This window comes from Symphalangus syndactylus, chromosome 5 (genome assembly GCF_028878055.3).
Source record: "Symphalangus syndactylus isolate Jambi chromosome 5, NHGRI_mSymSyn1-v2.1_pri, whole genome shotgun sequence".
Classification (NCBI taxonomy): Eukaryota; Metazoa; Chordata; class Mammalia; order Primates; family Hylobatidae; genus Symphalangus; species Symphalangus syndactylus.
The window spans coordinates 134,943,409-134,966,616 of NC_072427.2; the positions used below are offsets into that span (position 1 = coordinate 134,943,409).

Genomic DNA, 23,208 nt, shown 5'->3' on the forward strand with positions numbered 1-23,208 from the left:
TTTATGACAATATAGTTATTTGCATAAGTTTAGTAAGAGTCTTGTTTTAAAACAGGACAATTGGAGACACTGGTTATTTTACCAAGTCTTTGACTAGAATAACATATTTTCAGGTAAATGTCCAGCAAAGCCAACTTAAAAAGAGCCTGTATGATCAGTCAATTTCTTGCTGCACTTTATGCAAATAATCAGGCCAAGTATAATAAGCCTAAAACTTATCTTTACACACAAACTGGTCTTACTATAATTTCTCTTTAATAGAAAAGGAGGGCTAGAGAGAGAGAAAAATTGTTTCAAAGGAAAGTTTAACACTTGTTACTAGATTTCAGCCCTGACTTTTGTTTTTGAATGCAGACTGAATCGTGAATTATTTCTTGGCTATAATAATCTTCTAAAAATAGCAGATTATAGTTTTTCTTCATATTTTTAGTTGAAACGTAATGAAATAGCTTCCTTTTTCCATTCTGACACACAAATACTCTTTTGGTTGTCAAAATATTAATGTTATTTATCTCTCCTTGTTTTACTTCTAAGGAAACTGGAACGACGGTATTCTCAAGACTAGAGATGCAAATCTCTCTCATTTGGCATCCCACTGGGCGCCATCTGTTTTTCACTGCAAATGCCCTTCTGTTAAGACTATACAAGCACCCTCCATCTAGGCCTAAGGACTGTTGAGGAAGAGGTGGGTGTGTGAGATTGTAAGGGCTAGGTTTGAGGAAGTGAATTAGTTCAGATCATCCAAATCAAGGATGGATACACAGATGCCTAAACAGCTGGTGAAACAACAGATTTTGCCTTCTGAGCTATTATGTGGCATCTTTTCATCCAGCCCAATCATAAAGAATGTCATGCTTTTTGTAAAATTAAAAGAAAATAACTACTGAGAGGATAAAGATACCTTGTGACAAAGCCTTCTGCATATAAGACTCCCAGTTATGAGTTGTGCAGATAGATAGATCTGTATTTTTAAATTTTATTTCCATTTATTTATTTCTTTTTTGAGACTCACTCAGAGCCTCACTCTGTCACCCAGGTTGAAGTGTAGTGGCGCTATCGTGACTTACTGCAGCCTTGACCTTCTGGACTCAGGTGATCCTCACACCTCAGCCTCCCAGGTAGCTGGCACTACAGGCATACACCACCATACCTGGCTAGCTTTTTGTCTTTTTGTATTTTTTTAGAGACAGGGTTTTGCCATGTTGCCCAGGCTGGTCTCAAACTCCTGGGCTCAAGTCATGCTCATACCTTGGCCTTCCAAAATCCTGGGAATATAGATGTGAGCCGTGGTGCCTGGTCAGTATATATTAAAATTTTTTTTTTCAGAGCAATGCTTATGTTTTGTGTAGCTAATTGTTATATGTCCATAACTAAAACCAAGATTATAGTAGCTCGATGCATAGAAGTTAAAGATAAGTCAGTTTTGTAACCTGGCCTTTGGCTTTTTGTTTGTTGACTTTTTACTGAAAAAAATTTAAGGGGTAATGAATGCTTCTCCATGTCCATTCCTATCTGGCCTAGAACATTTAATTTGCTATAAGTCTTTTGACTCTAAGTCCCTTGGCCATAGGGGGTCCCACTGAGGGACAGGATGGATCTCAAGCAGGCAGCCATGCCACCCTGACAATGGTATGAGACAAAATAAAAATTTGGTAGACATTGTTGTTGCCTCTGGCAAATCTTAGGTGGAAGAGGCAGGATGTAAAGCAAAAATAAAATTCTGAGGACCCCAACCATCTGAATTGACCCTTCCTCTCAGGCATTCCAAAATTAACCTGAAAAGCCATGATGGGAAGGGGGGTGGGTCAGACACTCCTCATTGTACCCTCCTCCCTTTTGGAATTCAGGAAAAACCAACCAGAACTAACATCAACACAGACTTTAGTCTGACAAGAAACATTTACATCTATTGTTTCTGAAGCCTGCTACCTCGAGGCTTTATTTGCATGATAGAACCTTGGTCCCCACAAGCCCTTATTATAACTCAGATATTGTTTTCTATTGATAATAACTCTTCCAACCAATTGCCAATCAGCACATTTTAAAACTTTAAAACTACCTATGACCTGGAACCCCCTGCTTCGAGTTGTCCTGCCCTTCCAGATTGAACCAATGAAAATCTTACATGTACTGACTGATGTATTATGTCTCCCTAAAATGTATAAAAGCAAGCTGTGCCCTGACCATCTTGGGCACATGTTGTCAGGACCTCCTGAGGCTGTGTAATGGCCACATCCTTCACCCTGGCAAAATAAACTTTCTAAATTGATTGAGAACTGTCTCAGATACTTTTGGGTTCACAGGCATCAGCCAACCCAAATTTGCTAGTGCCTTGCTCTTGGACTTTCCAGTCTTTGAAACTATGAGAATTAAATTTCTGTTGTTTATAAGCCACTCAGCTTAGAGTATTTTGTTGTAGCAGCCCAGATGGATGAAAACACTATATTTAATCTTATTCAATTTCATTTTACTTTCAGCTCTGATTTCTTCAAGACGTTTTTGATACTTACTCTGTCATTAATTCAGTAAACTTGTATTGGGTGCCTGCTATTTGTTAGGCACTTAGTAGGCCCCAGAGCCACAGGGGTAAATAACATATGGCTCCTGTCTCTGACTTGCTCACAGAATAATGAGAGAGGAACTTATAGGCATCCAAACCCATAAATAAAGTGCACTGTAATAGAGGTTGTAATTGAGTTAGGAACACAGTAGGGTGGGAAGATAAAGAATGAATGAATGGTTAGGGCTTACCTGGGGAGCACAGAGGCAAAAGAGGCTTCACAATAGAAGTAATAAAATACCTGAGTCTTGAAAATGAATTATACATTTACCAGATGAACAAAGGGAAGAAAGGCATTATAACTGGAGGAATATTATATAAAAGCACTGAACTATAAAATGGCAGGGTTAATTAACACAGCTACAAGTGGAACACTGTGTCTAAGGAGAAGCAACAGGAGATGATACTGAAATATAGATGAGGCTTTGTTTACCATCTTAAAAATCGGAGATTTTTGTTTATGGGAATTACCGAAAAGTTTTAAGAAGTAGAATATGCTAACTATGTATTTTATTAGTTTATTTGACAAAAAATTATGATGCAAATTAGTGGAGGTGGCATGTGAAAGATAAGTTGGAGGTAGACAAGGCTAGAGGAGAGTAAACAGGATTTTAATTGTCTGAGCTAAACTGTTCATACAAGACAGCATGCATAGCAAAAGGATAGGGAGTACAAGACAGAGGCCTGAAAGGGTTGACCAAAGAAGAGAAGACTGAGTAGAAAGAATCGAGCTGTTAGTCAGAGATATAGGTATGTGTGGGGGGAGGAAATTTCAGGAAGAAAAGAGAGATCAATAGTATCAAATGACTGAGAGTCATGAAGTAAGATGACAATTCAGACATAGCTTGTGGATTTGGGATATTTGGGAATCAGGAAGTTGTTTATGACCTTTTATGGAGGTAGTTTCAAGAAATATGAGGCCGTAGCAGACTATAGGATGGATGGAAGGTTAAACAGTCTAGAGTCTAGACTATTCTTCTTAACAACTTTGTGGTAGCTAGCGTAGCTAACCATCAAGGCTGAGGGAAGGTGTTTTGTTTTGTTTTGTTTTGTTTTTCTCAAAAGGCAAGAAATGCCTTGGATATATTAATAAGCTAGTGGGGAAACAAGCAATAAAGAGTGTGAGGTTGAAAATAGAGAGAAAAGGCCAGTGGCTGATGCTTTTAATTCCAGTACTTTGGGAGGCCAAAGTGGGTGGATCACCTGAGGTCACGAGTTCGAGACTAGCCTGGCCAACATGGTGAAACCCCATCTGTGCTAAAAATACAAAAGCTAGCGAGTCATGGTGGCACACACTGTAGCCCCAGCTACTTGGGAGCCTGAGGTGGGAAAATTGCTTGAACCCGGGAGGTGGAGGTTGCAGTGAGCCAAGATTACGCCACTGCACTCCAGCCTGGGTGACAGAGTAAGACTCTGTCTCAAACAAAACAAAACAAAACAAAACAAAACAAAACAAAACAAAACACAAAAGAGAGAGAGAGAGAAAAAAAGAGCAATAACGGATGAATTTGAACCTCAAAAATGGGAAGAATGGATTCAAGAGTAAGATTGGAGGGATTTTATGTACAAGAAAGGGACACCAATCTTTCTAAAGACATAGGCAAATTAGAGAAGATAGGGATAGAGGTAAGTTTGCAGGTGAAGTTGCTGATATCATTTGCTGATCATGAAGAAAGAGCATGTGGCTGGGTTGGAGACTGAGAAACAGAAAAGGTTGTGAGTTAACTTGAAAGGAATATGTGAGGTAGAAAATAAGCTGTGTGATTGGCTCAAGACTGGAGGTGTGGAAAGTGGAAGGTGTGAGAATTTTGAGTGTGCTAGGTAGATAGTAGGTCAAATGGTCTCCCAGGATGCAAGTGTCATCAGAAATTATCTTTAATAGGACCAAGCAAAAATCCCTGTGGCATGTGACTGAAGACCGCCATTCAAGTTGATGTAAAACTATCTATAATTTGTTCATTTTGAAGCAGTAATTAATCTACCTAACTATACTATTACCAGTATACAGTGCTCCTGTTTTAAAACCTCTTACTAAAAGCTATCTTTTTAAATTTAATAAACCTATCAGAATTTTAACTTTTCATATTTTTAGTAAAATGATAGCAGCTCCTGGTGATTACAGTGGTTCTATCTGTGAACTCATCCCTGATGTTGTTATGGATTGCATCAACCTCACTGTTTCCTGGAACTATACCAATTCATAAGAAGTATGATTGATAAAACATATGGAAATTTACAGTATACATATTAGGCAGGCAGTAAGAATAAACAGAAGCCAAGGGTCCATGTGAGCTGATTCTCCAAGGTTCAGGAAAGCTTCCCAAAATAAAGAGGGTCTCATTTTTGTGTGGTCCTCCATTCACACTGCAGTTGAGAAACCCTGAAAACACTCTGTCCTGGGCTTATATGCCTTAGACACAACTGGGATTGATGAGCTCAAGGGTTGCAGAGCATCCTACTATGGGAAGAATGAGGACATAACTCAGATTGTTCTGGATATTTCCTTCATTGCTGAGAAGGCAGAATGTTTCTGATCAAGAACTGCAAGCAAGAACAGGAAACAGTGGGGTCGGCCAAGGTAATCTGGGGACCTATTGTCCTGCAGAGAGAACTCAAGCATATTTGCTACCAAAATAATGTATTTGTATAATTCTGCATTCTTTCTTTTCATTACAGTATATGTGTGAATTCTTTTGTACTTTAGATATCATTGTAGTTCTGAAGAGCTGTTTAAATCATCAGCTATGTATTACTTAGAATGACTGTTTGTTTCTATGTATGTACCAGTATGCTTATACAATAATGAGGCTGCAACTACCTACAAAATTAGTCTCACTTTGAGTTTTTAGAGAGAAATCACAGGATGACAGCCAAGAGGAATAGACTACCTTTTACAGTTTCTTGCAAATTCAAAGGTTACTTAATTTGGAGACAGTCTTATGGTGGAAGGCATTTTGTCAACAGATGGCAAGTATACAAATTAAAAATAAATTTTTCTATGTTTTCTTATATTTTTTTCCTAGATGTTTCTGTTGGCAATAACATGTGCATTTGTATCCAAAACACTATCTGGATCTTACATGAATTCCATGCTCACACAAATAGAGAGACAATTCAACATCCCAACATCTCTAGTTGGATTTATTAATGGAAGCTTTGAGATTGGTAATGAATTATTTTTGAATTTCTTCTTTTTGTATTTTGTCTTATCTATGAAGCTAGTCTGAATTTTATTCTCCTTATTTGCTGTTTTAGGTCATTTAATCTGACTGAGTTATATGTTTTCTAAAACTGATTGATTAGCTAAGCTCAGAATATGCTTGGAAATAATTCATTTAAGTATTACCTCATATTAAGACCTAAATATTGCCACATAACCCACCATTGTTCTTTTTATTCTAATAGTTTCTTAGTTATGTAGCATGAGTAGCAGAGTATTTACAGTATTTATATTGAAATCTATAATTTGATAACTCTAAGGGAAACTAAAGGCTCCACCTTTATATTTAGAAGATACAAAGGTAGAAGACTGCTGGGGGGCGGTGGCTCATGCCTGTAATCCCAGCACTTTGAGAGGCCGAGATGGGTGGATCGCGAGGTCAGGAGATTGAGACCATCCTGGCTAACATGGTGAAACTCCGTCTCTGCTAAAAATACAAAAAAATTAGCCGGGCGTGGTGGCAGGTGCCTGTAGTCCCAGCTACTCAGGAGGCTGAGGCAGGAGAATGGTGTGAATCCGGGAAGCAGAGCTTGCCGTGAGCCGAGATCACCACTGCACTTCAGCCTGGGTGACAGAGTGAGACACTGTCTCAAAAAAATAAAATAAAATAAAATAAAATAAAAAAGGTAGAAGACCTAGAAGATGTAGAAGATATTGTTGGAGACAAAGGAAATTGCCTTACAAATGAAAATGCAAATATTTTTCTGCTATTTGGTCTGGGAGGTTGACATTTTTTTTTTTTTTCTAAACATAGAGAGAAGAAAAGATTGCTTTTATATCTCTCTGAATTTATTTCAGAGGCAGCCTCTAGGGAAGAATAAAGTCTACTCGTAGATTCTGATTTTTGTGGATGACTGGGAATATGTGACCGTAGAGAGGGAGAATGAGGGAGAGAAAGATTCCTTCCATGAAACAGTTATATAGAAATATGAGTGTCACTCCTTTCTAGTTTTATAATAGCTTCCACTTTCTTCAAGGTGATAATTGCCTTTAATATAAATATATTTAAAAAATCAGGATTGAGGAGAAGCAAAACTGAAACAAGTGATTCTTGATCTTGTCTACTAGTGTTCAACTCCCTTAGATCTTAGCCTGTATCACCTGTGTGCTGATCCCAGTGAAAGAGTTAGAACTAACTCCATGTATAGCCCACGAATTGACTCAGCTCATAATCTAATGGAAGGTAGAGATGCAGATAATAATAACATTAATTGAATGAAGTAAGTTTGGTAGCATAGATATATACAAGGTCTTACAGAAACAGAAGAAACACAGACTCATTTAGGGAAGCCAGATTGTTGGAGGATAACTAAAAGTTTTCTAGGAGAAGAAATGAGGTTAAGCAAGTGTGAAGAAAATTCCAGTAGAAGAAGCCTAAGAACGATGCAACGTATTAGCCTATGTGAGGAGCAACATTCAGCTTGATAATATTGGCTAGCCAAGATAAAGTTGGAAACGATTAGGATGTGATCCTGGAGAAATGGGCAGGGGTGAGAAATGGGTTAATGAGAGCTTTGTGTGCCTGCTATGGCGTTTATTTTTTAATCCTCTAGATGAGGGAGTGTCACTGAGGATTGGAAGGGGTTATTAACGTTTCTGTGCCAAGGACCCTTTTAGCATTCTAACACCATATGATCCTGGAATAATAATTTTAGTTGCATAAGAAAGAACCACATGGGTGCAAAGGAAGCCAATTATATTGCAGTAGAATTATCAAAATATTAAAACAAATTTTTATGTAGTAATATTTGTACTTTTAATCAACCCATTAAATTAAAACATTACTAATTTTGAAGTAATTATTGTGTCAATATTTTGAATTGTTTGCAAGAGCCATATTGTCATCTGAACATATCTGTAACTTCTGTTGGTGACAATTGGTAACAAAGTTATATGTTCACATTGCAGTTATGTGAGTCTGAAGCAGTGGGGAACTATCTGGGCTGGAGCTATTGATTAGCAAGTAAGTAGGCATTTGCTAAAACTAGAGAGATAATTTATGAGGTTATTCAGGGAGAGGATATAGGGTGATAATTACAATGGACAAAGAATAGATCCTGAGCTGCACAAACATTTAAGGCACAGGCAGAAGAAAAGGAGTCTATGTTAAGAGAAGGAATGGTCAGAGAAACAAGAGGGGGAACTAGGAGAAAATAGTATTATGAAAAACAAAGGAGTAGAAATTTGAAAAATAAATGTATCAGCAGTGTGAAAAGCATTAGAAATATCCAGTTAGATAAGGATGAAGAACTATTCCCTGGGTTTCATAATATGGAGATAACTGATGATCTTGCCAGGGCACTAGCAAATTTAGAAGCTAGGAAGCAGTGAAGGTAGGAGAGACAAAAGGGGATTAGAGAGGGGGGGAAAAGTGGAGTCTATGAATATGGATGAATGTTCTGGGAAGTTTGGAGAGAAACTAGAGAATATGTGTAGGCTAAAGTCTAGTTGAGAGAGAGAGGCTTAAAATATATATGAGAGATTTTAATTACTAGAGTAAGTGGCTGAAGAAAATGGCAGTGCCCTGGTGATGTGTTCAGTGTTGGGTGGTCAGATGGGCACCACAACCTCTCAAACTGAAGGAAGGTGGTAAGACCATCGGGTGGAAAACTCAAATGCCTTCATGTTTGATTGCCCCAGATTTCTTGATAAAGCAGAATATATTAACAATTTCTACCACTAGTGGGTGGTGATAGGTAGCTTGAGGAGAATGATGAAGATTAGAAATAGTGTGAAATTTACAAATGCCAATAAACATATCACTTAGCTTACATTTCCCCAGTCAGTTTTACAGGCAGCATTCTCCATACCTTTGAAAAAAATTACTTACCTTTTCCCATGCTTTCTCGTTGCAATTATTTCCTGACAGAGCAAGGCAGTTTAAAACATGAACTCACTCTTACGTGAAGAAGGAAAGTTGTTCCTTTCTTCTCCTTTCAAAAAATAGATACGGATTTCAAACAATGGCCTCTGGAGACACTACCTTCAACACGGATGGCTTTGGTGATGAGATTTTAGAAACCTAGAGAGGTCAATGTGGCTGATATAGTTATTGCAGTGGGGTGCTCTCCATATAAAACAATGTACAAATGGACATATCTTCTACACACAAGGCAGACTAGATAAAAATATAGGTGGAAAGAAAACTTTTCAAAATATACACCACTTAGAAAATTATTAACGCCTTGAGGAAAAGAATTTTTGAAATTTTTATAATCTTGAGTCATTGCAGAGGCATTCTTTATATATAGTGGGAGCAAGGTAGATATTATTTACTGAATTAAAAAATGTATGGTTTGCAAAAAACTTACTCATATATTTGTTTTCTTCCAATCTTTACTCCACACTCTTCAAGGATCCGTCCATCAGATGGGCCTTCCCCCGTAGTTTCTTTATTCTAAAGCTTCGTCCTAAGACATGGGGATACATTTTTCATTGCTATTTTTATTCCTCAAATCCAGACTCACTGAAGACCCAGTAGAAGTGGGGGTCTACTAATTTTTACTTAACCGCATTGTCTGATCTAGGGAAAGAAGTAGAAAAAAAATAGATCCCTGTCTTGGTCATGTTGACCAAAATGAAGGTATTTTTAAATAATGAGTTACAAAACATTCAGCTACCTAAATCTGACTTTTGCTTCTCTTTCTGAGCATAGGAAAACATGATAATGTTCTATGGAGTAGGCATTGAGAGAGAGGCCAGAGGTCACATGCAGGCTGACACCTTCTTTTGAACCTCATTTCCCAGGTCTAGATAGTCAGAAATAGAGCCTTTCAAATTTCCCAGAACCATTCTTTAGTCCCTTTCACTGGCTTCTCTTCTTCTCCCCTCTATAAATGTTGGTGTTTCAGAGATATCTGTTTCTGTATCTGTCTACATAATAAAACAGAACCCTTCTTCGGGGCAGGGATTGTGTTATATTCATTTATTATTTAATGCAACCCTAGCACAAATCCAAGTATTTAACATAGTTGTTATGCAGTAAATGCTAGAATGTAAATGATTGGGTGAGGCTGTTAATTAAGACTTTGTTCATACTTTTTAAAATGATTATTCTCAATTTTTTCCTAGGAAATCTTTTGTTGATTATATTTGTGAGTTATTTTGGAACCAAACTGCATAGACCTATAGTGATTGGCATTGGATGTGTGGTTATGGGCTTAGGCTGTTTCTTAAAATCACTACCTCATTTCCTCATGAACCAGTAAGTATTCCAGTCTGATAATTTTGGGTGGTCAAATTTCACTTGCAGGAAATGAAGTTGCACTTTCCTCTCGGAGCAATGCTTTCCAACAGCATAGAGCACTGTCATGGGAAGGGGAAGATGCACATTGTGTTCCATCTGTCTATTTGGTGCTCTTGGCTGCCTCACTTCCACTTACGTAGTCAGTTTTGTCAGTTTACACAATGGGGATTTGGGACCTTTCTTGTGGAGTTGAGTCTGGTGAAAAGATTCTCAGGACCAGCCAAAACTTGGGATTATTCCCTTCTCAGGACCATGTAAATACTTCTAATTAATAATGAGATTCTGCTTAATTGCAGGTCACCAAGGGACAGACCAGTCAGAAGGCTGCTTTTTCTTTTAATTTTTACCAAAGTAACTATGTACAAAGTCGTAAAAATAGAAACTATACAAAATGGCTTATATTGACAAAAAATTCTCCCTTGTCACTTATTACTGCTTTCCAGAGGCAAGCATTTATAACTTTTAGCTCTTTCTTGTATTTGCCTCCAATTTCTTTCTTTTTTTCTTCTGTTTTTCTGTTTTTTATTATTATTATTATTATTTATTTTTTTTGAGACAGAGTCTCGCTCTGTCACCCAGGCTGGAGTGCAGTTGGTCACTGCAACCTCCGCCTCCAGGGTTCAAGCAATTCTCCTGCCTCAAGCCTCCTGAGTATCTGGGACTACAGTTATGTGCCACCATGCCTGGCTAATTTTTTGCATTTTTAGTAGAGATGGGGTTTCACTGTGTTAGCCAGGATGGTCTCGATCTCCTAACCTCGTGATCCACCCGCCTTGGCCTTTGGTTTTATTTTTGTTGAGACAGTCTCACTCACTCTGTCGCCCAGGCTGGAGTGCAGTGGCGCCATCTCCTGGCTCACTGCAACCTCTGCCTCCCAGGTTCAAGTGATTCTCCTGCCTTAGCCTCCTGAGTAGCTGGGATTATAGGTGCATGCCACTACACTCAGTTAATTTTTGTATTTTTAGTAGAGATGGGGTTTCCCCAAGTTGGCCAGGCTGGTCTGGAACTCCTGGGTTCAAGCAATCTGCCCTCCCAAAGTGCGGGATTACAGGCGTGAGCCACCTGGCCCAGCCTTGCCTCTGTATTTCTAAGTAAATGTTATTCTATTAGTTTTGAATCCTGGCATACCCTGCTTTATTGCATTTCACTTTATTGCACTTTGCAGATATTGCATTTTCACAAATTGAAGGTTTATCGCAACCCTATGTTGAAGATTAGAATCATTTTTCCAACAGCATGTGCTCACTTTGTGTCTGGGTCACATTTGATAATTCTTGCATATTTCAAACTTTTGCATTATGATTGTATCTGTTATGGTGATCTGTGATTAGTGATCGTTGATATTACTAATGTAATTGTTTTGATGTGCCACTAACTTATGCCCATTTAAGATGGTGATTTATTTATGTATTTTTTTTAGAGATATTGTGTTGCTCAAGGTGGGGTGTAGTGGTGTGATCTCACTCACTGTAGCTTCGACCTCCACAGGCTCAGGTGATCCTCTCACTTCAGCCTCTCGAGTGGCTGAAACTACAGGCACGTGCCACCATGCCTGGCTAATTTTTGTATTTTTTTTTTTTGGTAGAGACAGGATTTCGCCATATTGCCCTGGCTGGTCCTGAACTCCTGGGTTCAAGCAATCTGCCCGCCTCAGACTCTCAAAATGTTGGGATTACAGGCATGAGCCACCGTGCTGGTCTTAAGATGGTGAATGTAATCAACAAATGTTGCATGTGTTCTGACTGCTCTACTGACCAGCCACTGCCCCATTTTTTGCCCTCTCCGTAGGCCCCCTTATTCCCCTAGGTACAAAAATATTGAAATTAGGCCAATTATTATAATAACCCTATTGTGGCCTCCAGGTGTTCAAGTGAAAGGAAGAATTGCACATTTCTCACTTTAAATCAAAAGCTAGAAATGATTAAGCTCAGCTTGGAGGGCAAGTTGAAAGCCAAGATAGGCCTGAAGCTAAGCCACTTGCACCACATAGTTACCAAGCTGTGAACACATAGAAAAAGTGCTATTTCAAGGAAGACACAAATGATTAGAAAGTGAAACAGTGTTATTGCTGAGATGGAGAAAGTTTGAGTAGTCTGAACAGAAGATTAAGCCAGCCGCAACATTCCCTTAAGCCAGAAGAGCAAGACTCTCTCTTCTATTCTGCGAAAGTTAAGAGAGATTAGGAAGCTGCAGAAGGAAATGTTTAAGCCAAGAGAGGTGGGTTCATGAGGCTTAAGGCAAGAAGTTGTCTTTATAACATAAAAGTGCAAGGTGAAGCAGCAAGTGCTGATGGAGAAGCTGCAGCAAGTTATCCAGAAGATCTAGCTAAGTTAATTGATGAAGGTGGCTACACTAAATAACAGATTTTCAATGCGGATGAAACAGCCGCCTTCTTCTCCTTCTCCTTCTCCTTCTCCTTCTCCTTCTCCTTCTCCTTCTCCTTCTCCTTCTCCTTCTCCTTCTCCTTCTCCTTCTCCTCCTCCTCCTCCTCCTCCTCCTCCTCCTCCTCCTCCTCCTCCTCCTCCTCCTTCTTTCTTCTTCTTCTCCTCTCCTTCTTCCTTCTTCCTTCTTCTTTTTTAGATGGAGTCTCATGCTGTTGCTCAGGCTGGGGTGTAGTGGCATGATCTCAGCTCACTGCAACCTTTGCTTCCTGGATTGAAGCGATTCTCCTGCCTCAGCCTCCCAAGTAGCTGGGATTACGGGCACCTACCACCACGCCTGGCTAATTTTTGTATTTTTTGTAGCAACAGAGTTTCACCATGTTGGCCAGGCTGGTCTCAAACTCCTGACCTCAGGTGATCTGCCTGCCTCGGCCTCCCAAAGTGAAAACAGCCTTCTTTTGAAAGAAGATGCCATCTTGGACTTTCAGAGATAGGGAGGAGAAGTCTTTTCAAAATATTACTGCTAATTGGCAATGCATCTAGTTGCCCAGGAGCTCTGATGGAGATGTACATGGAGATGAATGTTGTTTTCATGCCTTCTAACACAACATCCATTCTGCGGCCCATAAATCAGGAGTAATTTGGACTTTCAAGTTTTACTATTTAAGACACACAGTTTGTAAGGATATTGCTGTTATAAATAGTGATTCTTCTGATGGATCTAAGTAACATAAATTGAAAACCTTCTTGAAAGAATTCACTATTCTACATTCCACTAGGAACAAGAGAGGAGGGCAAAATCTCAACATTAACAGGAATTTTGAAAAGTTGACTCAAATTCTCTTGGATAACCCTGAGGGGTTCAAGATTTTAGTGAAGGAAGTCATAAGACTTTAGTGGAGGAAGTCACTGCAGATGTGGTGGAAAGAGCAAGATAACTAGAATTTAAGATGGAACTTGAAGATGTGACTTAATTGCTGCAATCTCATAATAAAACTTGAATAAATGAAGATTATCTGTTTATGGACAAGCAAATAATGTGGCTTCCTGTGATGGAATCTACTACTGATGAAGATCCTGTGAAAACTGTTGAAATGACAACTAATATTTTAGAACATTACACAAAGTTAGGTGATAGGGCAGCAGTAGGGCTTGCAAGGATTGATTCCAATTTTGGAAAAAGTTCTACTGTGGGTAAAATGCTATCAAACAGCATTATGTGCGGCCGGGCTCACGCCTGTAATCCTAGCACTTTGGAAGGCCGAGGCGGGCGGATCACGAGGTCAGGAGATCGAGACCATCTTGGCTAACACAGTGAAACCCCGTCTCTACTAAAAATACAAAAAAATTAGCGAGGTGTGGTGGTAGGCACCTGTAGTCCCAGCTACTCTGAAGGCTGAGACAGGAGAATGGCGTGAACCCCGGAGGCAGAGCTTGCAGTGAGCCGAGATCACGCCACCGCACGCCAGCCTGGGTGACACAGCGAGACTCCGTCTCAAAAACAAACAACAACAACAAAACAGCATTATGTGCTACAGAAAAAACTTTTGTGAAAGGAACAGTCAATTGACACAGGAAACTTCATCATTGTCTTATTTGAAGAAATTTCCACAACCCCCCCAACCTTCAGCAGCCATTACCCTGATCAGCCAGCGGCCATCAACATGGAAGCTAAAGCCTCTACCAGCCAAAGATTATGACTCGTTGAAGGCTCAGATGATTGTTAGCATCTTTTAGCAACAAAGCATTTTCAATTAATGTGTGTACATTGTGTTTCAGACATAATGCTATTGCACACTTAATAGGCTACAATATAGTGCAAAACATAACTTTTATATGCATTAGAAAATAAAAAAATTCATGTGAGTTGCTTTATTGTGATATTCACTTTATTGTGGCAATCTGAAACCAAACGTGCAATGTCTCTGAGATATGTCTATACATTAGTGTTACACAATATGTATTGAATTCCTTGTTTTGTTGTTATTCCTTCCAAAGCATTTATCTTCTTAATTATGCATTATTGAATGTCACATTTTTTAAAGTTTGTGTTCCCTATCTCATAATAATTATTTCCAGGAAATGATAACCTAAAAATCAAAGAAGGTTGATATTTGATAATTTAAAGGTAGATCATCCACAGGCAGATTATTGAAAGCTAAGTATAAAAAGATTGTACATTTACAGAAAGTGGCAAGTTTTTTAATGATATTAACTTATGATAACTTGGATGCCAAAGATGAAAAGCCATTTTTACTGGATTTGGACATTGTGTTGTATGGGAAGCAGAAGGTAACAATCTGCACATTGCCCACATTGTCTTCATTATTTTCTTAAAATAAACTCATTTTCCCTGTGTTTATACAGATATGAATATGAATCTACAGTTCCAGTTTCAGGCAACTTGTCCTCAAACGGTTTCTTGTGTATGGAAAATGGAACCCAGATTTTAAGACCAACGCAGGATCCACCAGGTTGTCTACTTCATTGTGTTGATTTTTTGTTCAGTGAACTTATAACTAAACACTTTCTGCTGAGGGGCTTGAATGAAATATCGATTGAGTTACATAAATAAACAAAGATATGTTCTCTCTCCAGGAACTTCCAAAGGAGTTGCAATGGGCAATAAGAATAGCTAATAATAAATAATGTTATTTTTCTTATATTTGAATGTATTTATTGAGAGTTCCTTGTTTATTTATTAACATATTATTTAAAAATGAGTCAAAGGGCCGGGTGCAGTGGCTCACGCCTGTAATCCCAGCACTTTGGGAGGCTGAGACAGATGGATCACCTGAGGTCAGGAGTTCGAGACCAGCCTGGCCAACATGGTGAAACCCCACCTCTATTAAAAAATACAAAAATTAGCCAAGCATGGTAGCGGGCACCTGTAATCCCAGCTACTCAGGAGGCCAAGGCAGGAGAATCGCTTGAACCCAGGTGGCGGAGGTTGCAGTGATCCAAGATTGCACCATTGCACTCCAGCCTGGGCAACAGAGTGAGACTCTGTCTCGAAAAAAAAAAAGAGTCAAAGACATCTATCCAAGGACCACTGTCAAGTCCAACCCACAGAGGAAAACGTCTTAGAAGGATGGATTTATGCTGATGATTTGGTGTATATGATTATGTAAATAGGAGCTAGAGACAGAAACAAAGTTCAAGAGATTTGTGTTCTATCACTGATCTTTAATAGCAGGGAAAACAGGCAAGTACGCTATAGTTCTGAATTACTCTATTCCCTTTCTATTGACTTAGGAACTTGTCTTTCTGCTCTTTTTTTTTTCCTCAACTGGAGACAGTGCTTTAAAATTCTACACAATAGCAGTGCTTCTTTCAGCTTCTGGTAGCCCTAGGCACCAGTGTACTCACTTCTGCCCCTTCTGTCCCTTCTGCTAAGAGACTTGTATAATCTTCTGGTTATACTTGGTCTGGAGATGACTCTGATGACTCAGCATTTTTTTGGGGACATTTTTATTCTGGATTCATGTTCGTGGAAATTGCAGTAGTCCACAAGGGGGGGAATTTCATGACCATCATTGAGTCAGGAAACCAAAACAGTTTCAAAAAGTTGAAAAATATCTGTCTCAGAAGAAACCAAAGAACCCCCATGGGGGAAACAAATGAAAACAGTGACATTAACAGTGGCCTATGTTCTCTTTCTGAGCTGGCTATTGCCAAAGACTGACCCAGGTGCTATTCGGCTTCACTGTGGATATAGCAAAACCTTCCCATTCTGGCACATCTCCAGGAAGGTGGATTGATGCTTTCAATTTTGCCCTAGAATAGGCCTAGAGTTTGCCTGTGATCTCTAGACACAAATCACTTTGTGCATCACACAAAAAATCCGTATACCTAGAAATAGAGACTATTATTTTCTGACTGGAAATAATGGAGAGATAGTACTCACAAGAAATTCCTGGACCCAGCTGTGGTCAGGACCTCACAGTCTCACCTGGCCAATTTGTAGGAGGTAAGAGTGCATTGTCCTTCACTTCCCTGAAAACAGGACTCCACAGAGCTTCCTCACAGCTTACCAGCTATTTTGGCCTAGAACACAGATGACAAAGAGATTGACAAAATCCTTCAGAGATCTCCCTGTCTTTCTCACTTTCTATTCCCTTTGGTCTAGTCTTTGTTACTCTACTAAGCAGCTGCGGCTCCAAGGATTGGGGTGGATTTCTGTATTGAAAGTTATTTGGTGGTTACAGTATACAACATGCTCTATAGAGAACCTATGATGATTACCCAGTTAAATATTTTTAGTTTCTATGAAATAATTAGAGCTGTAGAGAATTCACACTTTAGCGAACTTTTGTTTAAATCTCATAAATATAGTACCAATTCTAGAGAAAGATATTTTTGTCTCCCCAAAGTTGGATAGGAATGGGGAAGCACTTGTAGCAGCTGAATGAGTCCAGGAGTTGCTGAGAAACTGAATCTCTTTGATTTTTAATGTTTGCCAACTTCTGTGGTGTAACACTGCTATGAAACTACCAATGAGGTGTCACTGAACACTGAGTTGGGAGGAGGTGTGTATACTCATCTCTCCCAACTCAGTAGGGACTGGCTCCAGCATATCACTTACACTTGTCCATACTCAAGTCCACTGTCAGAAAATGCACTAGGGGTGCCCTGAGAAGTCATTGCTGGAATAGTAATATAAATCATTGACAAGGGGCCATGGTCATATAACTGTGAAATGCCTACAGAAAACATAGAATTAATATTACTGACACTTTATTGTCAAAGCGCTAATGTCATGTCTTTTTTTTAAATGCAGAGTGTACAAACGAAGTTAAATCATTAATGTGGGTATACGTCCTAGTAGGCAATATTGTACGTGGAATGGGTGAAACTCCCATCCTGCCTTTGGGTATTTCCTATATAGAAGATTTTGCCAAATCTGAAAATTCTCCTTTATATATTGGTAAGTTTGAAAATCTTAGCTTCTTTTCAGGGCAATATGTTCCTTGAGGTTAGAAATTAGTTATATTTTTGTAGTCTTAGTGATTTCCACAATGATGAGTAGAGTGTCTTGGCACAGTTGGGCTTCCATAAAAGTTTGTTGAATGGAGATGAGATATGCTAAATGACAATGAGCCACTTTGTTAATAAATCTACTTTCTACTATTGGAAATACGACAAGTCTAGTGCCCCTGGAGGTGACCCTTTCATTTGCTTGGCACCACACTACATCCAACTTGTTAAGAGATTTGCAAATGTTTTCTCTAAAATGTTCTGTGCATTCAAAACCTTTCTCACTATTTTCACTACCTCTGTTTTTGTTGAGGTTCTCATTACTTCGTCTGTAGGTTCCCTTTATTAATTGTTTTCTCTTCAGTATTTTATTTTCTCAGTTTTTAAGAAACATTCTTGCAATATAATTTTTCTCAAGCATTGTTTTAATCAGGTCTTCTCTACTATATTTATGACACATATAAGTTCCTCATTTATTAAATCTGATCTGCCCACTTATTACTCATGGCTCTGCATGACATTCACTTACTTAGTTTCTATATAGTTTCTCTTCTTAATGATCTCTCCATATAGTCAGGCTTCTTCATATTTTTCACAAATATGTTTTCATCTTTTTGTTTATGTTTCTTGAAATTACCATTTTAAAATCCATGTAGGTCACCTGGAACAACAGCCAACTTAAGACCCATCTTCTTGTGCTGCCTTCCAATCTCTGAAATATTCTTAATTTATTATGCATGACTTGCTTATATTTTTTATTATTCTATCAATAGTTGGTCATAAACTCATAACGTTTAGTATAGGGACATTTTGCCATTAATGTATGTAGGCATATCTTTTAAAAACTAAAAAAGTCAGAGAGGGTGAGAGAAGATGGAAATGATTACACATAATCAAGATGGATGAAAATATTGAGGAATCATTAACCCAAGTGACTTTTGACACATTTTGGCAACTCATTAATTTTGCAATAATCTTTTTCAGTGATTTTCTATTCAGTCCTTTTAACTTCCTTCACACACTTATATTAAAAGAATGCAAACACTCTCCTACAATAAATAACAAACACCTTGCTATGATGTCTATTTCTTTATTCAACAAATACTAAGGTGTATTATATATAAATGTAGCTGTGATAATCTCTATACATATTAAAATGAGGATGATGTGGTCCGTATAAGGTTAGTAAATAAAGAACTACATAATTATTAGTCCTATATATATAGTGTGTGTATATATATGTATATACATATATAGTGTGTGTTCATGTGTGTGTCCATAACCAAATAACTATAAATCGAATAGCTCTATACCAAGAAAACAGTTCCATGTATGGCTCTGGAGTTTAGAAGAGAACATAAAAGCTAGGTTAAAAGTTGGAGAATTGACCAGGTGTGGTGGCTCATGCCTATAATCCCAGTACTTTGGGAGGCCAAGGCGGACAAATCACCTGAGGTCAGGAGTTTGAGACCAGCCTGATCAATATGATGAAACCCCGTCTCTACTAAAAATACAAAAATTAGCTGAGTGTGGTGGTATGCACCTGTAATCCCAGCTACTCAGGAGGCTGAGGCAGGCAGATCATCTGAGGTCAGGAGTTCGAGACCAGCCTGTCCAATATGATAAAACCCCATCTCTACTAAAAATACAAAAATTAGCCAGGTGTGGTGGCATGTGCCTATAATCCCAGCTACTCGGGAGGCTGAGACAGGAGAATCACTTGAACCTGGGAGGTGGAGGTTGCAGTGAGCTGAGAGCGCGCCATTGCATTCCAGCCTGAGTAATAAGAGTGAAACTCCGTCTCAAAAAAAAAAAAAAAAAAAAAAAGTGGAGAGGAAATAAATGAAATCAAGAGGGAGAAATAAGGTTGCTGTGGAAGAATATATATATACTGAGAGATATTAGGATAAAATACTGGGAAAGACTTTTACTTAGTAAATAGAATAGGAGAAAGGAAAATCAAAGAAGGAATAGTCATAAGAACACAATGAAACAATACATGTATAGTTTAATGAAACTCTTAGGAAGAAATGTAAAAAGGGGATTTGGCCAGCAATGTCAAATAACCTAGAAAGCTAGGAAGATGAAGACCAAAAAAGGACACTAAATTAGTGACAAAGAGATCACTGGGGCTACCTGAGAGTATTTGGAGGAGAATGTAAAAGGATTTGAGTAAAGTGAGTGAGACGTGAGGAAGTAGAGGCAGAGAGTATAGTGAAAAGGAGAGAAAGCAGGGTGGATTTGAGATTTTGTAGAATCATTGGCTATGGGGAAATTGAACGCGCACAAGAGAGGGAGTGTTTGGTAGAGCAAAACCTTAGAGAAGATAGAAGGGGTTGGAACCAAGAAGTTAGGTGTGAATAGGGTGGGTTCGCCAAGAACCATGGAGAAGGCAGAGATAATAGGCAAAGCCAAATTTTGAAGTGAACAGGAAGAAAGTTGAAGAAGCTCGTGTCTGGATTTTCAGAGATCAGGGAGGGTTCAGCATAGGTTCTGAATTGTAGGCAAGTGATGAGACAGCTGATGATGAAATTTTAATGGATAAGAATTCAAGTGAAGATAGATAGGACTGATGGACATGGAAAATAAAACCGTGGAAGTAAAGGAAGGAGAACATGATAAAATCAAAGAGTTGTATCATATAATAATAATGAGGACATAGCCAGAAGGAAGTTTCAAGTTGCAGATCTGAGAGTGAAACTTTTTTGAGGAATGTGCCATGAGAAATCCATTATAAGATGGTATTGCTTTAGAATTCTTCCCAAAACATGCCTGTGGGATGAATTAACAGGACCTTGGTTATATCACGACCTAGTCGATGGCATGATCCCAGCTGGGACTGCCTGTGCTGCTACAGCAAGTCCCTCCCTGTGACCCAGCATGAAAGAGAATTTGGAGGCCAGGGAAAGTGGCTTTAAATTATGAGGCTTCTTTTTCAACATTTACAGAAACAATCATCATTTATATGTACATCAAGCTTAACTTTCATATAAATTGTATATCTAGTCAAAAGCATCCAAGGCAAAAATATTCGGTCTTCAGGCTTTTCATAGACCTAGAACTCTTTATGTGGGCATATAACTGTACTATAACCTTATACTTTTATTTATTTTTAGGGCTTATAGAAACAGGAGCTACTATTGGTCCTTTGATTGGACTTTTGCTGGCATCATTCTGTGCAAATGTTTATGTTGACACTGGATCTGTGAACACAGGTAATTCAATAAAATCTATTTGTACAATGTCTAGAGTATACAAAGCATCTCAGGTATGTTATCATATATAATCATGGCCTTACTTGACCTTCAAGTTGATAAATGATCTCTACTTTAAAAGTGAGAAAATCTACTGGAGGAATTTAAATAACTTTTCAAATATTCCAAACCAGAAAGCAGTAGAGCAAAATAAAATGCTAATCTGACACAGAATCACATACTCTTTCTAGTGCACTTCAACTATATTTCTTGGTTTTACAAAATTTAAGCATGTAGGTTTGAATTTATTTCAATTAAGCAATCATTTGTTGATGATGAAATAGAACTTTAAGCAATCATTTGTTGATAATGAAATAGAACTTGTAGCTGTTTAGTTAATAACTGCTTTTAAATCCCTTACATGATAGACAGATAACCAGCCTAATTTATTACTAGACAATATTATAACATCACATATTATTAGAAAAATTTTATCAGCGTCTGAATTATAAGCCAATTTTATGGTTGGTTAGGACCCAATAATTCTAATTTTAATAATTTTCTAGAGTTCATACAGAAAATACTGACTTAAGCTAATAACAGTGTATATATTTTTTTACAGATGATCTGACCATAACTCCCACTGACACCCGTTGGGTTGGTGCATGGTGGTTTGGCTTTCTGATTTGTGCAGGAGTTAACGTGCTCACTGCCATTCCTTTTTTCTTTTTGCCCAAAACACTTCCAAAGGAAGGACTAGAGAATAATGCTGACATCATTAAAAATGAAAATGAAGACAAACAAAGAGAAGAGGTCAAGAAGGAAAAATATGGAATCACTAAAGGCAAAGATACATATTTTAAATACTATGCAATTGACCTTTTATTTCATATAGATATGTCTGCATTTTAGTCTAACATTATGATATGCTATGCTGTATTCAGACAATTTGTCATCAACAGTCACCAGTTAAGAATACCTAACTAGTCCAATTCTTCCTATGGTACTACTTGAAAATAAATATTATAATTTGGAAGCTGAAATATTTCAGATCAGCATTTGTGTAAACTTTTATGTCAGTCTTGGCACTCTCCTCTCTCTCTTTCATATATATATATATATATATATAAATATATATATATATACACACACACATACACACACATATACACATATATACACATATATGTACACACACACATATATATACACACATATATACACATATATATGTACACACACATATATATATGAGAGAGAGAGGAGAGAGAGGATCGTGTGTGTGTGTATATATATATACACATATATATATACACATATATATATACACACACATATATATATATATGGTCCTATTTGCTCAAAAAACCCATTTTACAGAGAACATAGGTTGAATTGAAACAAAATGAACAAGCAAATTTAAACTAAGAACAAAAGTAGGAAAAAGTATACTCTAATCTTAATAGGTAGTATAGTTTTGTAACCAATGTGTTAGTTTAACGATGAGCTTCCTGGAAGTTAAATCAGAAAAAAAAAACATGATCGGTGACCCACCTCTCTATACTTGTTAGAGAGAAGAATAATAATTTATAAAAAGAAGCAGTTCTCCAAGGAAGAAATAGTAAAAAATAATTTAAAAATGATCATATGAGATATGATACAGGTAATATTGTGCCACATACTGGTTTTCCAGCAAATGAAAGGGTAAATTGCATGTAACATGTTTTTTTGGTACAGAACCTCAATAAAAGCTCAAAGTATAATTTATATCAGGTTTTTCTGTGGGAAACTAAACTAAGATAGCCTAAGTATTTAGTACTCAAGAGCACTGATGCTCAAACTTGGCTGCACATTGGAATCACCTAGGAAATTTTAAAAATGATTGATGTCTGAAAGTTCTGTAGTATTCCCAAAAGGTCTAATTTAATTAGTGTGGGTGTGTGGCCTGGCTATTGGAACTTAAAAATGTTTATTTGACGGATGATGAGGGCCTCAGTTTTCTGTCAAATGGGGATAATAATAGTACTTACTATAGAATTGTTGTATGAAGGTAAAAGACATTCTAGCACACATTATTATTAATACGGATACTAGTGTTAGTACTTTTATTGTCATTATTGTTTCTATCATCACCCATAAGTTACAATGTCAATTTGCATAGAATTTTTCTTAACTATTGTAAATTCTCTTAAATCATAATTGAGCATAATTTAATACATCTTCGGTCATTAGGAGCCAACTCAGAATCTTGCAAATTCTCAGAATCATTCTGATGATATTAAAAACTCTTCTTAAAGGATTGTTATGGACTGATAGACCTCTTGTGGTCTGCAAGATCGGTTCTATTTTCAAAATTAGGAAAGAGCTTAGCTTGTTGCAAGACATAGAAAACAAACTTGTGCTACTGAAACTCATCTATTAGGACAGGGATGTCAACAAACATGGGTGACTTAAAAGCTTCAGAGTCCAGACAATAACTCTCTCTCCTGTCAGGTACCCTATTCATAAATATAAATTTTACAATTATAACTCATTTATTTGCATTAATCTGTGTGTCCTCCTCTTCTAAATTGTTTATTTATTGAAATTTTGTTCCAGAATGAATTGTGAGCAGTTTATTAAGCAAACCA

The 23,208-nt window shown here is 37.7% G+C and overlaps 1 protein-coding gene across 6 annotated transcripts in view; it reads left to right on the forward strand.

Annotated features, from left to right (window-relative positions):
- Positions 1-23,208, forward strand: part of SLCO1A2 (solute carrier organic anion transporter family member 1A2) — a 62,636-nt gene that overhangs the window by 9,751 nt on the left and 29,677 nt on the right. For 4 of the 6 annotated variants that reach the window (XM_055280426.2, XM_055280428.2, XM_055280430.2 and 1 more), the window contains 6 exons: positions 5,584-5,725; positions 9,852-9,984; positions 14,775-14,881; positions 17,188-17,334; positions 20,501-20,599; positions 21,201-21,422. In XM_055280426.2, the coding sequence (XP_055136401.1) occupies positions 5,584-5,725; positions 9,852-9,984; positions 14,775-14,881; positions 17,188-17,334; positions 20,501-20,599; positions 21,201-21,422 (850 nt within the window). Of the gene's footprint in view, positions 1-4,930; positions 5,139-5,583; positions 5,726-9,851; positions 9,985-14,774; positions 14,882-17,187; positions 17,335-20,500; positions 20,600-21,200; positions 21,423-23,208 lie in introns of those variants that run through there. The other 2 variants (XM_055280427.2, XM_055280431.2) reach the window with 2 other exon arrangements.